Source organism: Macrobrachium nipponense, chromosome 12, assembly GCF_015104395.2.
Source record: "Macrobrachium nipponense isolate FS-2020 chromosome 12, ASM1510439v2, whole genome shotgun sequence".
Taxonomy (NCBI): domain Eukaryota; kingdom Metazoa; phylum Arthropoda; class Malacostraca; order Decapoda; family Palaemonidae; genus Macrobrachium; species Macrobrachium nipponense.
Genome location: NC_087205.1, coordinates 11,279,004 through 11,293,630, shown reverse-complemented (window position 1 = coordinate 11,293,630; position 14,627 = coordinate 11,279,004). Strand labels below are relative to the sequence as shown.

At 33.2% G+C, this 14,627-nt stretch overlaps 2 protein-coding genes across 3 annotated transcripts in view; one reads left to right on the top strand and one right to left on the bottom strand.

Moving 5' to 3' along the window:
* The window catches only part of LOC135224349 (uncharacterized), a 10,662-nt gene extending 6,388 nt beyond the window's left edge, over positions 1-4,274 (bottom strand). The window contains exon 1 of one of the 2 annotated variants that reach the window (XM_064263265.1): positions 4,133-4,274. Coding sequence is in view for 1 of the 2 variants with exons in the window: in XM_064263264.1 (XP_064119334.1) it covers positions 3,502-3,514 (13 nt within the window). In the remaining variant the exon portion in view is untranslated. Of the gene's footprint in view, positions 1-3,501; positions 4,041-4,132 lie in introns of those variants that run through there. The other variant, XM_064263264.1, reaches the window with a different exon arrangement.
* Positions 4,275-6,023: 1,749 nt separating this feature from the next.
* On the top strand, positions 6,024-14,321 carry LOC135224346 (uncharacterized). Its single transcript, XM_064263255.1, has 4 exons — positions 6,024-7,288; positions 8,009-8,064; positions 10,257-10,386; positions 11,583-14,321. The coding sequence occupies exons 1-4, from the start codon at positions 7,282-7,284 to the stop codon at positions 11,753-11,755; spliced, it is 366 nt and encodes a 121-aa protein (XP_064119325.1). The 5' UTR covers positions 6,024-7,281; the 3' UTR covers positions 11,756-14,321.
* Positions 14,322-14,627: the final 306 nt, after the last annotated feature.

Here is a 14,627-nt window from a genome sequence, read left to right as displayed (position 1 = left end):
TACTATGCTGTCCGGCCTCTTCAACTTCCTCTTTTCAGTGTCTCAAGCGCCGAATGACCGGAAATATCCCAGTGTTGGCTTGGCAGCCAAAGCTTCTTAGAATTAAATTAGTTGAAACCTTGCAGATAGTGAAATAGTAAGGGGAATATTCTGGGAATTAGCATTTATTTATTTATTCATTTTTTATAAAACTGGAAAAAAATTAATGCAAAATGTTACGATGGTTACAGTTTAAGAGGCAGAGAAGTGTCGAAATATTGCATTATTACACCGCTTACATAACGCTATATCAGCGCCTCGGTGGCGTGATCGGTGTGGTCTTGACCTGCCACCTCGATGGCCGCGAGTTTGATTCTCGGACATTCCAGTGAGGTGTAAGATATGTGTATTTTTGGTGATAGAAGTTCACTCTCGACGTGGTTCGGAAGTCATGTAAAGCCGTTGATCCCGTTGCTGAATAACCACTGGGTCCATGCAACGTAAAAGCACCATACAAACAAGCAATAACGCTATATCAATGTAAGTCTGTCAGAGCAAGGTATAACCATCATGATTGTACTGGTAATGTCCAGAACGGAAAAGAAAGTATAGGGCTTGATTTATTCATTTGCAGTGAATACATCAACCTACATTCCTCTCAGGATTACTGTATTCTGCACATGAATGTTCCCGGATGTGAATACGTATGGACGAGTAACGGTACCACTGTGGAAATTTCTTGTCTTTTCTTAAAAAAAAAAAACAATATATACGTTATAACTTTAAGAATCATGGCAAATCATTAGCTTATACACATTTTATGATTACTGACTGTCTAGAATGAAGTTCGTGTGTTTTAGGATAAAAACTGACCTTTCGTATAATTAATTTTTATTTCTTTATTTTTCATTTTTTAAATACCTGAGTACCATATCAGCCCTAATGAATGACTTTTGTCCAGTAATCATTAGGGTGGAAAAAGTTTGCATAATATCAAACCTAATGACATTCACTATAGAGGGCTTTCTTCCCCTTATACGAATACCAACTTTGTAAGGTTGTTCCCAAAAAAGTGTTTCTTTTCGTGACAACTTTCTTATCCCCAAACTCTATTTCAAGTCCCTTTAAATATACTATTTAATCGAAGTATTCCAACAACCGTTATGATATTATATTGTGATTATAACGTTGAGAGAGAGAGAGAGAGAGAGAGAGAGAGAGAGAGAGAGAGAAAATGCAAGTACTGTGTGTTCTCATTAAGCCAACGACCTAACCAATATTCTAACGGTAGATTCGTCGTTCGGTACCGAGACGTCGAACTTGAATGAAGAACGATTCATTTCGTGCTACAGCTGCGGCTGTTATATTTTTTTGGGGCACAACCAACGATTGTAATGATAGTTTTATTTAAAAGAAAACTACTAAGAAGGCTATTTGTCCTTTCGCACACTTTCTGTCAGCCCTCATATCTTAAAAACTACTGAGGCTAGAAGGCTGCAAATTGGTAATTTGAGCGTCCACCCTGCAATCACCAAACATACCAAATTGCAACCCTCTAGCATCAGTAGTTTTTATTTTACTTCAAAGTTAACATTAGCCATTATCCGACGTCTGGGTGGCGGCTGAGAGTTTCACACACTATTGTGGGTGAGAGAGTCAAGTTCAGTGTTAGACGATATTCAATGTCTCTTCTAAAGAGAGAGAGAGAGAACAAAATAACCTTTGTTGTGGTTCATTGGTTGGTTTAGATAAGGTTACATTCTGAAGCACAGTCCCTGTCACAAAGGCGACTTGTGAAGAGGGGTTGAATGCTCAGGGTTAATAAGTGGGCTGTTGTGCATCTCTGGATTCGGATCACACCAAAAGAGATATTACTGGTTAACGGTATCTATTCTGCATTACTCATTTTCAACAGAATAAAACGTAAATCATATAAAAAAAATTTGATTAACAGTATTTATTTTACAGCATTTCTATTCAACAGAGAGTTTCAGAAAACAGACAGAACAGAGCATAATATATATATATATATATATATATATATATATATATATATATATATATATATATATATATATACAATATTTAGTTAACAGTATTTATTTTATACCAATAATGGTCAATAGAGAGCTTCAGGAAACACAATAAAGCATAAAACATCTTAGATTATATATATATATATATATATATATATATACCTATATATATATATATATATATATATATATATATCCTGTGAGCGAGGCTTGACAGATGATTATCCCCCCCCCCCCCACCCCCCCCCACCCCCACCCCCAACATAAAACAGGAGTAACATCCGCTTAACCTCGAGGAGATTACTTAATCTCATTCGGTGACTCAAGAGGAGATTAGATATGAGATTAGACGAGAATAATCAGAGCTCGCTGATGTACGGACATTCGTCATTGTAACGGTCTTAATAATAACGGATTATGATATGAGGATATTGCCACTATACATACATACACACACACACATATATATATATATATGTTTTATTTTTATTGTGACGTTAGTTTTTCTGTTACTGACTCATTGATTTCATTAGCTAGGAGTAAGCAAATACAAGGTCGAATCTCTCTCTCTCTCTCTCTCTCTCTCTCTCTCTCTCTCTATCTCTCTCTCTCCATCTCTATTTATATATATATATATATATATATATATATATATATATATATATATATATATATATATATATATACTCACGTTTATGCGCGTGTTAAGTGTGTTAGCAACTGGAAGACACTAAAATGTATTATTTCAGGGGAAAAAAAGAAGCCGATTTGAAATTTCAAGCATAGACGGGAAAACACGAAAATGTTAGTGACAGATGGCTAACGAGATCAGACAAGGTATCTCATACCGGAAGAGATATTATAAGTCCATCAGCTAAAATAATAATTGAGATTTATTTTTTTTTGAAGCTTTTAAGTATTTAAGTATTCTGACATTGAGTGGAAGAAGTCATTATGGCTAGATAGTCATCACGCGTACGTTCATACACACACACACACACACACACACACACACATATATATATATATATCATATATATATATATATATATATATATATATATTATAAGTGCGTACGTAATACGATTCCTTGAACTTATTGTTTCCCGATTCTTTTCATTTGGTAAACTATTTTTTTGTGCGTCTCTCTCTCTCTCTCTCTCTCTCTCTCTCTCTCTCTCTCTCTCCCCGTGCATGCGCATTTGCATACCGACCGTGATAATAAGGCATAACAACTTCATTGACCTTCGATGGCGTCGACGACATTAGTTTCACTCCAAAGCCAAACAAAAGAATGGAACAGGATGAGCAGACAATCACGCGACGCTGAAGAATCGTCGCTGACGTGTCCGGAAAAGAAGAAGAAGAAGAGGAAAAACAAAAAGTATATTTCGAAACTCATCGTTACGCTGCAAGTAATGAATGTTTTCACTTTCAGGATTGAATTGATGCTAAAATAATAAACAACTGGGTAAGTCTAACTTACGATATCGGTACATGTTGGTTTACGAGGTTGTTTCTTAACACGTATATGACGAAATACTCATGTGTCGTGGTTTCCCCACTAGTACTAGTGGATCCCTGGCCCCGTCATGCTATCACGATTTCACTTTGAGAGGAACGAGTCTTCATTCCGTTTCCATCACTGATTTTTAAACACTGGGGAGAGTTAGTGAAACTGTTTCTCTTTTCACTGGTCTCTGATGCTCTTTGTAATGCTTTGCCTGAACTTTGAAGCTTACTACGTCACCTATTAGGAAAAAAAAAAAAAAAAAAACTGCTTGGCAGCCCAGAACGCGCTAGGCGTTTTCCTATAACATTACACCACACTTAGAACTTTCTAACCTCTGCGAGTTTTTCCTTAGTTTTTCATCTAAAGATTTAAGTCAGTTTCTTATATTCACTAAAGTTAGCAGCATGTAACAGCGTCAAAGAACCGAAATGACTGACGTTTGCAGAGACAGAAAACGGAGTTGTGGACACCACTTCTCAGCGGCTAAACTGCTCGCTCTGTGAGGAGTCGAGCTGGCCTGGTAAAGACACACACACACACACACACACACGGTCTAATAGGTGGCAGTCAAGGGTTTGGCGCTGGCGGGTCGACAGTGTATTACCTGGAGGATGATGCTGTTGGCTGCGCCCTTCGAGCTGGCCTGATAGAAGTTCACTCTCGACGTGGTTCGGAAGTCACGCAAAGCCGTTGGTCCCCTGGCTGAATAACCACTGGTTCCATGCAACGTAAAAACATCATGCAAACAAACAAAACACACACGACGGTATATTCCCTGGAGGATGATGCTGCTTCCAAGGTATACTTTATTCTATATACCTTGGCTGCTTCCACAGAGCGTGGAGATGGAAAGCTCGAACGAACCTGGTACTTACCGATGTTCTCCACTCCCCTTCCCCCCCTTCAGCCTCTCTCTACTCTCTCATAGGTTCCATTCGGTGCCAGTTATCTCGAGACATGGCTCGAGTGAAGTTTGTACAGTTACCGTTAACTTCCTCCCCGCCCCCACCTCGACCCAGCAGCCGGGTGAGAGTTTTATGCCTGGGTTTCACTGCATTCTCATTCATTCTCAATAATAGTATGAATGGGGACGCAGAATTTGATGGGTTTTTATTTATGGGGAAGTTAGGAATGTTTTGAATTTATCCTTTTTTTTTATCTCGGTTAGCTGTACTACTAAATAAGGAATATATTAGTTAATACACGAACGAAGATGATTTTAATGAGATCTGTAGAAAGACTGCTTTTTGCTATGTTAAATGTAATCAATATTAGAAAGATTTGCTCTAAAAAGAGTATTAAAAAAAATTAATGCGATTTACTATACGCCGAACTCATAGCAAGATCGAAACAATGGTTAGAGGAAAATCTATTAGGAGATAATTTTCTAAATGCCAGTGAAGATAAATCGTAAAATAATTATTTACTGTGTACGATCTTGCAAATTTATAAAAGCATAAAGGCTTTTAACTTACTGCTCCATGTTCTACAGAATAAAGTATACTCCTTTATAAATGCAATATCAAAACAGTACTGAAAGGTACAAGTGATCATATATGGGCTGAAATAACACAGAGAAAAAAAAAAGAGACATAAATATATATTAAATAAAACTCATGCAAATATTTATTTTAGGTCGTATACTATGAAAACTGCAAGTACTCCTTTATAAATGCAATATCGAAACAGTACTGAACTGTAGAAGTGATAATATATGGACTGAAATAGCACACAGCAACAGAGAGACATAAACACATTAAATAAAAACCATGTAAATATCTATTTTAGGTCGTATATTATGAAAACTGCCATACTCAAGAAAGCAAGATCATTCAAAATGATTGAGACCGCATATTATGAATGAGTATATAAAAAAACTATGCATCGTACGCATAATTATTAGTATTCTAACCATCTCCGCTTGAAAATGCAGTGAAAATAATGACCCAACGATAATAAAACAAATCTAAAGAAATATGATAATAATAACTTAAAATAAGACAAATCGTCTTGCGTATAATGATGATTCATTGCACACAAAGCTTTGGTAACACAATACCATTGTTTCTGTTCTAGACCTTTGTTTACGTATTGTTTGACCTTCCAGAGGAGGAGAGAGTATTCTTTTAAAGTTCGCGTCAGCGTAAACAATAAAAGCTGACACTGGACACTAAGTGGGTGGGTGTTCCACTGGATCAGTTTCATCCTCATGTTACAATATTTTCCTAATACTTGAAATTAATACTTGAAAATAATACTTGAATTTTGATATTATGATTAGTCATCTGCTATGGACTGTTAGAGAATCATCGTCATGTTGTTGTTGTTGTTGTTGGTTTTGTTGTTGTTGCTTGAGGACATTTGATAATGATAACCAAAAGAGAACTATGACCATATGCAGAAAATAGACCTAATTCATATTAAAACAAGGTACAAAAAAAAAAAAAAAAAAAAAAACTCATGGAGTGCATATTTCACCTCCGTTAAATCCAGATGAACACGTTTCTATTGACTGCAAACCTATATTTAATTGAGATTAGACAACCTCTAATCAGATATTCTTCGCAGAAGTAACTAACTGCTACTTTTAGCTACGCAAATATAACGCAATGGTGCATAGGATCGTTTGATCAAACCCGGAACAATTAAAACAAATGGTTCATTAATCTCAAAAGTTGGTCTTTTCTCCCATAAACCCAATCAACTTTTTAAAACTTTCATTTAAAATAGAAAAAATACGATATTTACATTATTTCAGCAATTAAAATGTTGGAAACATGAAATTGTTTGTAACAATTTTCTTCAATCTTTTCTCCATACAAAATTAGTGCAAACATCTCAACATCTCAACATCTCACGTAATTTAATCTCCCCATAAGAAAACCAAAAGATCAAATTTTTCAGTAAGCTTCTGCCTACGGCTTATCTATATACAATACTCATAATTACAAATAAGAACTGCAGCTTTCTTAAAAACCTAGTCACTTGATACCAGGCAAGAAGCCTACCTTTGTTAACATCCTTAGCGTGATGGAATTAGATAAAAATAACAAATAAGTTAATCACGCCATAAGATGAACCAGAATGACGGAATATGAGATAATACTCTAATAACTCTAATAAAAAATGCACTCTGGATATTAGGGCACTTGTCACCTTATGAAGGACACCCACCCTCCCGACAGGAAGCGTGATTTACCTGAAAAAAATATTCCTTAGGATGCGCAGAGCTGCGTGTGATTTCTATGCTTGATCACAAAGCTGAAAGATTTAAAAAAAAAATGAAAATAAATATAAAACTTACCGGATATGACGAAACATAAGTATATATATCCATCCAGGAGACAGACGGTGTTCGTATTGCGCTTGGAGAGGACCTGTACCATAAAAGATATATACTTCTTTACACCAGATTGTACGAAAGCAGTGCTTTCTGTTTTGTGAATCGATTGTGTCATTTTTCTCTAGAAGTGATTGTGTAAACTTGAATCGACATAAATACTAACCAGTTCAGGTATAAGGAGCATTGTGAACAACATTACGGTCGACTGAAGTCGACATATTTATTTCTTGGTGATTTTAGTGATGAACCCAGTTAATAGGGCTGCGAATTGTACAGAGTTCAAGTATGTCAAAGAACTATCCCACTGAAAGTATACTGTGAGATCCTCATGACAAGCATACCTAATCCAGGTAGTCCTTCACCACAACATTCGGCAGTTCCTTCCCCCTGAAAGAAATCCTGAAGTAATCATGAAAAGTAAGTGAACATTATTTATTTATTCAATTATTTATCTATTTTTGTGCTTGTGTGTGTGCTACGACGATGCCTGAATAAACAGGAGAAAGCACTTGATACTAACTTTCTGTCTGTGATTTCCTGTGGTATTCGATTATATAATGAAGTCACGTGCATCTACTGTCATTTTTCAAGCATAATAGTCGTATTTTTAGAGCAATAGTGAACTTGAAAATGAAAAATCCTTTCGACTTTTCTTGCTAAACCACAAATCATTTGTAACACATTTTTAATGCGAAGCTTTGTTGCTCATTCCTTTGAATCAAAGAATAATTTCCAAGTGGTTTTTGAGGATTCCGGGAACTTTAAAAATCTTAACAGTCTCTTAGTCTTAGTTTAGTCATCTTTTTTGTTCTTTAGCTGTAGGACTGTGGTTAATTTTTTTTCAACATCAATACATGCATTATCCCTTAATACCACTGGAAGAGTAACTTTGCAGTGTGGTCGGAATGTGATAAGAATAGAACGTCCGTAATGATCAAGTTAACCTCTTGGATTTTATTATTACCCATCTCTCTCTCTCTCTCTCTCTCTCTCTCTCTCTCTCTCTCTCTTTCGCTATCACTAATACCGGCAAACAAATAAGACAAGAAAGTCTTTTAGACGATGATATAAGAATCTGATTCACAATTAAAAGGCAAAATTTAATGAAGTCTCTTTCATCTATTTATTTTCCAACAGGCAATATGGAACTTTATTCCCAAGATACAATAAGGGACAATATGGATATTATGGAAGTAAGTATAATTTCAGTGTGTTATATATATATATATATATATATATATATATATGTATATATATATATATCATACATACATATAATATACATACATATAATAATATATACTATATATATATCTATATATATAATATATATATATAATACTATAGATATTATAATATTTAGAATCCTTATTCCCAAGATACTTTCCGGGGACAATAAGGAGTATATCATTGCAATAAGTATAATTTCAGTTATATATATACATACATATATATAATATATATATATATATATATATATATATATATATATGTATATATATATATATATATATATATATATATATATATATATATATATATATATATAATTTTTGGGGACACGAATTTCATTCCCACAGCAATAAGGTTTCGCAGACATCAATTACAGTTCATTGCCTACGAATTAACAGGGAATACAAATTACTATTTCAAATGAACTTATTTTATTTTAATTTAATTTGTATTATATATATATATATATATATTTTATATACACACATATATTTTTGATTATTATCTAATTATTTATCTTTATTTTTATCATTATTATTATTATATTTATTTTTATTTATTATTCTAGCGTGGCCACAATGGCACTCCGTAATGCGAGTTGAATGGTTATGGATTGGTTGATCGGTATTCATCATTCATTTTTCCTATTTTTTTATACGATACTTCCTTCATATGCTGCTCCGCTCCAGTACGATTGCTGAAGCAGAGGAATTGGAAAGTAAACAAAAACAATCTTTACTTTTGCCATATGAAGTTCTCTTACTATATCGCAGGATAGATACAAATGTTCACGGGCTCCAATGTATATACATATAAAAGTACCTTCTATACATGTGAGAGCATACATACAGCTCTTTCCAAATTTTGATGAGTTGATTTACCTTATTTATAGCTCTGTGACTTTATTGTACCACTGTTTGTTGATTTATATTCAATATTCAGTCATTGAATATCAACTATCGGGTCCTTTTTTTTCTTTCTTTTTTCTTTTTGGCAGTCTGTAGGCGTTCCATACTACACACAATTCTCATTAGGTTTTTCAATGCTAATTGAGTAGTTTGGCATCTCTGAATCAGAAACTAATATATTTTTTCAAGTGTTCACTGCTAAATCCCCATAAATACTGCTTACATATCATTCAACCCATACGGATAGAATTTGAATACTGATACACATTCGGCTGTCTAATTTCTTCTTTGCATCAATATTTGTGAAAAATAATCTATGAATCAAGAAAATACCTTAATTCATAGACTATTTTTCTAAGATAATCTATGAAGAAAATTTCTAAGTGATATTTATCATTTAGAAATGTTCCTCTAATTATCAAATTCATTGAACGTTAAATGCACAAACTGAACTTGATATTCATTCAGTCGAAAATAATACTGACTGAATCCGTTTAAGCCTCTAATTGGTACTTGCATTGGCATCCAAAAACAGGTTGCATTGTATTTAAATCATTGACGATAATGACGGAAATTTATTCATTAAAAGACCACTCTGATATTATTACCATTACTCATTCACTTATGCTGAAATCAGACGAGAAATTCGAAACCGTATTGTTTTCTGTTCATTTACTAAACTAATAACTGACTGGATGGTATTCATTACACATAAGTAATGATGCGCTATTGTCCACAAGTATTTGAATTGCATTTTGAAAATTCCTGTGTAGTACACATAGACACACAAATATATATATATATATATACATATATATATATATATATATATATATATATATATATATATATATATATATATATATAGTGTATATATATATACATCCTTACATACACTAACAGGCAATATATATATATATATATATATATATTATCTATATATTATATTATATCATATATATATATATATATATATATATATATATAGATAGTATTAAGTATCTCTATTACCTTAAATATAATATATAAAATCATATTATATACATAGGATATATATATATAGTAGTAATATATAAGTATAATTATATAAGCTGGGGATGTGTGAGCATAGATATCAGTATGTGATCAAAATGTAGAAAAAAATAATATTTATCCATTTATTTTATCTGCTAAGTTTATATTCGATTTTGTTTTCATAATATCTCATTTCTCATGTACTATGTCTCATTTGATTTACTCATCAGGAACGAAGAAAGATGAGAAGAAGCGCTTGGATCACCATTGTCTTCGGATCCTGTCTGATACTCACGGGCTCTGCAGCGATGCTTTTGCAAATCAGTGCAGTCTGGGGGTTTCTACTCGTTCTTATTGGAGGTATAACATTTCACCTCAATCTAAAAAAAAAAAAACAAAAAAAAAAACTTTTATGTCGGTCTGTTTTAGTTCGTACCTTTCCTCGTTAAATATAATCAAACTACTGAAACTCCTTTTATACCCTCACCTCTTCCATACCTTTAGCAATAATCTATTTTTACACCCATTTCCATACATGGTATTCTATCTCCCTTCTTCAGACGCTTTCATTTTTATCATCTACAGGAAGCGACACTTGAATTATGTTTCAGTTTCTACTAGGCTGTTCAAACATAGTCTACTCCACCTTTTTTATTTATATATTTATTTTTTTTAACCAATGCATCCATCACGTTACTCCACCTTTAATTTTGCCATGGAGTTCTCTCACTATATCTAAGATAGATAATGATGGCCACAAGCTCCAATGCACGTATGTACGTACCTTTTATACTTGTGAGCATATAGCGCTTTCGAAATTTTGATAAGTTGATATATTTATAACTTTATTGTACCACAGTTTGATCATTTATATAAAATATTCAGTCATTTAATGTCAAACATTAAATGCTTTGTAGAAAATGCACTATATAATGTTCCATTTGCAATTCATGATAGTGAACAATGATTTCCTTTTTTTTATTTTATTATTTTTTTTTCGAAAAAAGTATATCTCCGCTTTTGAAATCCATCTATACTCATGTCTATAATGCTCCTAGAGAGTCCATTCAATTAGCAGTAACCCACGGGATGACGTATGTTTCCATTTAATTCACCCAGCAGAAAAAAAAACTCTTTTTCTTGTCTAAATGTTTATTTCTTGGTTACTTGAGAATGGGACTTTCATTTCTAATAAACAAACTACAAGCGCAATGTACCTGTAACAGTTTCTTGTGTGATATCTTTTTATTTCAATCTGTTTCTATATGCAGTTTCCTGTTACTGATAGAACTAAAGTGGCAAATGTCATTCACCATCATTTAACCCCTTTTGTTCACGTACCAATCGGTCCTGTGTATTGGTCTGCATTGGATAAGGGTAACTACTTTAAATCTTCAGAATTGTCAGGCCCAAACTTAATGTCGTCCAAAATAACTTTGTACATTTATTATGTACTTTTCCTGATAGTTTTCGCACCGACACCACACACGATAATATGAAACATTAGGCTACCTTTATCATCATTACTAATAACAAACATTCTTTCCTGATTTCAGTCATCGAAATAACACTCGTCGTCATCATATGCGTCAACCCATGCTCTGATCTCGACGATGAGCCTTTGGTGCCACACAAGGTACTTGTATCAGTTCCAGAGACCCCTGTCGACTACCAACTCCTAAGGTCCAGCCAGTCTTTTGCTGAATCAAAGCAGAGTATCGTAAGATAGTTTGATGATGTTGAAGCCTTTATGTCATTAGAATGACGCTCCAGCCATTACTGGGTCCCCTTTTTGGCTAGAAGAATGAATATACAAATTCTTTCTCTTTACTGATTAAGACTGGACAGCATAATTTCATAGAAAGAGCTCAATACTTGGCAATGTTGCAATATTGAAATTGAATATCATTTAACCATAGATTACAGGGTTTTACGTACGAGATTAACCATAATGATTGACCATTCAAATAATTACATAGCTATGCTTATGAATGCACGTAAGGTCATAGCTACAAATAAATGTGAACTTATATGAAGTCTTATGTCTGAAAATAAGAAACTTTATTGTTGTGATCTCAAGACTTTTCAGGCTGCCTCCAGATCATTATCTAAGAGGTTTGAGTCTTCTTCGCAGAAAGGGAAAGTAACTATAGGTACTTTGTTTTTTTCCATCTGTCCATCCGCCTGTGGTGTTTCCGTATGGTAACACTGCGTCCCGGGCTTTAGATAGCTACATTCAGCTTATATTCGACAATAATAATAATATCCTATTCCGAATATTAACGGTGTACTTCGCATACAGTAAATTATGAAAACACTTTTCAGTTGCAAATGTACACCCAGATATCCTTTTATTTACCTAAAACTTACTCATACCGTAACTATTTAAAACTTTTGACGCAGTGTTACCATACAAAAACACCACAGGCGGATGGACAGATGGAAAAAAACAGAGTATAGTGAATATTACGATTTCTTTTCTATAATTCAGTTTTTCCTATTTTCACAAAGGACATGGAGGAGAAGGCGAAGCATCGACGTCTTCCTTGTTAAAAGTCTAAGTCAAACTATTGAGTTATTTGACTGATAATTCAAAAATAACACCATTAATATATAATAACAAAACGCCTTCCTCGTTAAAAGTCTAACTATTTAGTTATTTGATTGATGATCAAAAAAATATTAACATCATTAATATATAATAACAAAACGTCTTCCTCGTTAAAAGTCTAATTACTTAATTATTTGGTTAATGATTAAAAATATCAACATCATTAATATATATCAACAAAACGCCTTCCTCTGTTAAAGTCTAACAATTGAATTATTTGGTAATGCTTAAAAATAACAATATTATTACTATATAACAAAATGTTGCGAATAAGGTACACGTATTAAGAACGATTTTTGGTTAGCGAATACTGCAGATTTTGTGTCATAAAAAAAAAAATGCAGACTTTTAGTCCCTGCATGATCCATTGAAGCTCAAAGGGAAGTTTCGTCAGAAGGTGGTTCATATCAAAGAGTTCTGTTTCCTTTTATTCATACTTGATTCTCGTCTATTATTCAACAGTTAGAGTCACGTATTCATAGAACGCTCACATATATATTTCATCTGCAACTTTAAAGGCCATTCCATTAAACTTTAATTTGAAGTGCTTGCGGATACCACTTTTCCTTTTAGTCAATAGCATCTACCCAGTTAATTTCGCATACAATAGATATCGTAATTCAGTTACACGGTTAAGGTTAATTTCAGATCACGCAATTATAAATTCAAGTTAAAGTTCTTAAGTTCTTTATGCAATTAGTATTAACTGCTAAAATATTAAAAAAATCCCTCAGTACTATCAAGGCTGTAAACAGTTCCTTTGAATGTTGTTTTTTAGAAATGCAATATTTTTGTTATAGATTCTTATTTCAATTCCATATCCATTGAAAATTCACAAAGTTAAAAAAATACCCTGCATTTTTTCTCTTTCGCAGATGGGAGCCTCTTATTTCAATGACGTAAACTCTGATATACGTAAATTCTGATCAGAATCATTGTCTCTTTTAAACACTTAATGTTATATAATCTAATAAAATCTAACTGTTATTTGCTCTCCTCTCCAATTCAGTATTCAAATGCCTGAATTTATTTGTTACTAAAATTATATCTGTAATATTTACCGACATGAAATTTATTTCATACTATTAATTCTGGCGAAATTTGCCTGGCTTGCAACATTGGCGTATTGTAAAGACATTGCAATATATAAGAATTTCTGTTGCATATACGCGATTAGAAGGTTACTATCATACTGCGTTTTATCAGACTTGAAGGAAAAGTTTATTTGCCTTTTTGACGAATTTTCCCTTTCTGGAAACATTCCTTATCGCAATTTCCTTGCAATATATTGCAGTATAGTGCGGTTGCTACTTTGAATTTTATTATTGCTTGCAACATTGCCGCATTGCAAGGATATTGAATTCTTCATTAGAAGAACATTCTTTTGTATTTTACCCAGTTTGAAGGAAAAGTCGTTGTGACACCTAAAATATTTGTAGAGGCTACAACCTCAGTATTTTGATAATTTATGCCACGTTTGCAACATTGCAATAATGTTAGAATGTTGCAGCCAATGTAATTTCGACCGAATTTTCTGCATAATAGACAAATCGCTTTCCCTTCCTTTAGTTTGAAGCAAAAGGATTAGTTCCCCCAAAACACAATAAATTGTCTTGCTATTTTGCATGCTATGTGTTATTTTGTAACCTTCCTGTATTGTAAGCAAATTATAATAAATTGTGATTTCGAATGCAGTAGACTGCCTTTTATTCAGTTCTAAGTTTCAAAAGTTGGATTTGAACTACAAAAATACAATAGACCACAATTTATGCAACCGCAAGTAATATTTGTTTATTCTTTAAAAAAAATTAGGTCTATAGACATTTTATATTACGGAATTTATATTTTCTGTTAACTTTCAGTATTTCGCTTTTGATAACAGCGAATTGCGCTTGCAAGCAAGCCATTTAAGTCCCAATAGACTGCATTTTATCCAGTCTCAAGTAAAACTGGTTTGCTCCCTGGAACTATTCAAGCTACGTTGACGAAT